The sequence below is a fragment of the Ylistrum balloti genome, unplaced genomic scaffold, assembly GCF_031769215.1.
Source record: "Ylistrum balloti isolate Yb309-2 unplaced genomic scaffold, AGI_CSIRO_Ybal_v1 Utg370038, whole genome shotgun sequence".
NCBI classification, from domain to species: Eukaryota; Metazoa; Mollusca; class Bivalvia; order Pectinida; family Pectinidae; genus Ylistrum; species Ylistrum balloti.
The window spans coordinates 2,083,757-2,087,713 of NW_026782097.1; the positions used below are offsets into that span (position 1 = coordinate 2,083,757).

General features: G+C 38.5%; 1 protein-coding gene across 1 annotated transcript; it reads left to right on the forward strand.

Moving 5' to 3' along the window:
- Window positions 1–205: 205 nt before the first annotated feature.
- Window positions 206–2,914, forward strand: LOC132548967 (putative amine oxidase [copper-containing]). The gene is made up of 2 exons (XM_060212869.1): window positions 206–1,738; window positions 2,612–2,914. The coding sequence occupies exons 1-2, from the start codon at window positions 206–208 to the stop codon at window positions 2,912–2,914; spliced, it is 1,836 nt and encodes a 611-aa protein (XP_060068852.1).
- Window positions 2,915–3,957: the final 1,043 nt, after the last annotated feature.

Below are 3,957 nucleotides of genomic sequence, written 5' to 3' on the forward strand. Positions count from 1 at the left end.
TCATTCTAGAAGGAAACCTTCGCGTGACGCAAGAGTCGTGATCTTCAACGACCAACGCCGGGAAGTGAGCGAACACTTAATTGGTCCATTAAACCAAAACTACTCTGCTACATTGATGAAGACGCGTAAGAGTGCACACGCACCGGTACCATACAGACTGAGACAGGTGAGATTCTCTGAACTACAAGCTATCCACGACTCCATTATGAATTACACATCACTGCATGAAGTAATGAGGGAAAGTTTCGGTGCCACACTATACAAATGTATTGACGCAAATGAAACAAACCGATGCGCGAACATGTATTTGCTATTTGTGCCTGCTGTCTTTTCTAAGCAGAGAGTTTTATGGGCGCAGCTCTATTACGAGATGGAATTTTATACTATACACCCTATTGACTTACAACTTCTGATACATGTAGACAATGAATCTCCGAAATTCCTAATAAAAAAAGTGTGGTACAACCACAAACTGTATAATTCCTATGAGGATTTCATAAACAGCTACAACAACGGAACCACGCCGAGAAAACGTCAGTTGTTTCCAGATACGAGAATAAAGTCACACAGACAATACGGATCTTTACGCCCGCGGCAGAAGTCATCACATATAAAAGGCCTGAAACATCCACCTATTCAGTTAGAACCCGATGGCCACCGGTATACTGTTAACGCACAGACTGTTAAGTATTTGAAGTGGAGTTTTCATTGGGTGAATTCGTTAAAGAAAGGTCCTACATTGTTTAATGTGCAGTTTGAGGAAGATCGTGTTATATATGAAATGGGACTACAAGATATTATAGTTATCTATACCGGAGATAGTCCAGCTATGTCTCGTGCAGCTTTCGCCGATGGATTCACAGCGTTAGGTACTAAATCAGTCGGCTTGGTGCCCGGTGTTGATTGTCCAGGTTACGCCACGTTCCTTAATGTCACCATAAAGATAGACGAATTCCACGGGGGAGGTGTTCTGCCGAATGCAATTTGTATATTTGAACACAACCTTGGTCGTCCTTTGCGTCGGCATCATTCTACAATAGAAGCAGGCACAGATATGTTTTATGGTGGTTTAGTGGCCACAGTTCTGGTATTTAGGACTATCTATGTTATCAACAACTATGATTACATACTCGACTACATGTTCTATGAGAATGGTGCTATAGAAGTAAAGGTTTATCCTACAGGTTATGTTCTTACAACTTTTCAACATCCGTCGGAGCGAAAATACGGATTTACAGTAGGAAAAGACGCGACAGCGCCAATGCATCTGCATCTTTTCCATTTCAAACTAGATATCGATGTCTTAGGAAGGAAAAATAGGTACGAAACACTGGATATTGATGTTGAACGATTCAATTCTCCAGATCTCGATGGTACAGGCAATGATGACAGCTACCGATATCAATTAACTCGTCATCTCAAAACTACAGAATTACAGGCAGTCCACAAATTCAACTTTTCTCTACCAAAACACCATATCGTGTATAATAATAAAATGAAAAACGAGTACGGTGAGAACAGAGGATATCAAATTAAGGCGAATGGATTTGCCAATCAGTTGCTGCCTAAAAACACTGGGTTCGAAAGTGCTATTTCTTGGTCACGTTACCAGATGGCAGTAACCAAACACAAAGACATAGAGGAGTCTAGCGGATCTGTACATACCACAGTTGATGCCGGCGAACCTGTCGTCGACTTCCAGTCATTCATAGAAGACGACGAAAACATCGTTGATGAAGTAAGAGATTACTACCACAGGGGCCTGAAAAATGTCACACTCTTGGTAAAATATGAACTTGTCTGTTAACAAAATATTATAATGTTTCGTGGGGACATGATCAGTACTTGGTAATAATGACATGTTACTGTTATATTTGCACTACAAAAACCTATCATTCTACTTATACCCCATAAAAGGGTTGTAGAGAAATAACATGTTTACCACATATTCATCTACTCCATAGAAAACCCAGTAACTTTTATAACATACCAGGATAGGTCCTGGAGTGTTACATATTTCCGGGCCCCCTGCTGATGTTTCCATACTCGTGTAGACTGCAATGAACTCTCTCTTCCCTGCTATTGATAGCTGCGGCGAGTCCCATCATCTGAAAATTACCTGTCAAAAAGCTTACAAAACACGTTTGATTGTTATGGTAGACTTTGAATTATTTTTCACGCGGACGAAACGTCAAAAGACAAAATCAAGTCATTTGAGAAAATGACATTGAAATGTTTGACATCTCTTCCATTCAGACAAAACGTGACCTCGTTGTTGAGACAATACATTGTTTCGAAATGCCGGACATCGTATTGTAAAAGAAAAAGAAAAAACAAAAACTGTGTTCCAGATTTAACGAGTGTAGTTACTGACGCAATATCACAATCATTATTCAAGTATAAACTGATAAACTCTGTGTCGTCTAAGAAGCGATACTTTGCCAATATTCTACGTTATCTAATCAATGTTCTTTTACAAATTAACGAAATTCTGTTTAACACAGGTAAATCACATTACAGACCTGTCGAGGTTCAACAATATACAAGTAGATCAGTGTAATGTATAATTATATAGATAACATTGACCGTTTTCTTTTTACTTCTGTTGAAGGACCTTGTTTTCTGGCTGACATTGGGTACCTTTCATATCCCGAAGGCTGAAGACATACCCAACACTGCCACATCTGGTAGCACTTTGTCTATACAACTGACGCCCTTTAACTACTTCAACGAAGACCCGTCCATGGAGTCCAGCGGTTCTGTCTACATCACTCCGAAAACCGTATTCCAGCCTAAAAAAGGACTTAATATTGATAATGCATTCCCCCCTATAAATAAATCTTGTTTACCTAAATTATTTACTTTTGATGAACTGGAAAAGGATGGGACATCCATATTTTTCCCCTATTTTTGATATTGCGCATTCTATAACAATAAAGAATTTTGTCACACAGAATGATTTGATTAAATTTAATTTTCAGTTGTGGTTAGATATTAAAACGACGACTACACATGCACAAATTGTAACACAGGAGAGTAAGACACACCTAACATAACCTGTGTACTTTAGGAATTACATAATATCAACAAATATTCCATATTCTGACGATCAAAGTCAACCCAGATTCGATAATAGCGTTTATTGATGCAATTACAAGTATAGAATACAAACAATTCTGTGTCGTGTAACAAATATACGTGCCAAACCTCTACATATACTTACGGTGTGTAAGTAACCATGTTATAGTTACACCTCTACCTGTACTTACGGTGTGTAAGTTATGTTATAGTCACACCTCTACATGTACTTACGGTGTGTAAGTAACCATGTTATAGTTACACCTCTACCTGTACTTACGGTGTGTAAGTTATGTTATAGTCACACCTCTACCTGTACTTACGGTGTGTAAGTTATGTTATAGTTACACCTCTACATGTACTTACGGTGTGTAAGTAACCATGTTATAGTTACACCTCTACCTGTACTTACGGTGTGTAAGTAATCATGTTATAGTTACACCTCTACATGTACTTATGGTGTGTAAGTAATCATGTTATAGTTACACCTCTACATGTACTTACGGTGTGTAAGTTATGTTATAGTCACACCTCTACCTGTACTTACGGTGTGTAAGTAATCATGTTATAGTTACACATCTACCTGTACTTACGGTGTGGAAGTAACCATGTTATAGTCACACCTCTACATGTACTTACATGTTATAGTCACACCTCTACCTGTACTTACGGTGTGTAAGTTATGTTATAGTCACACCTCTACCTGTACTTACGGTGTGTAAGTAATCATGTTATAGTTACACCTCTACCTGTACTTACGGTGTGTAAGTAATCATGTTATAGTTACACCTCTACATGTACTTACGGTGTGTAAGTAATCATGTTATAGTCACACCTCTACCTGTACTTACGGTGTGTAAGTTATGTTATAGTTACACC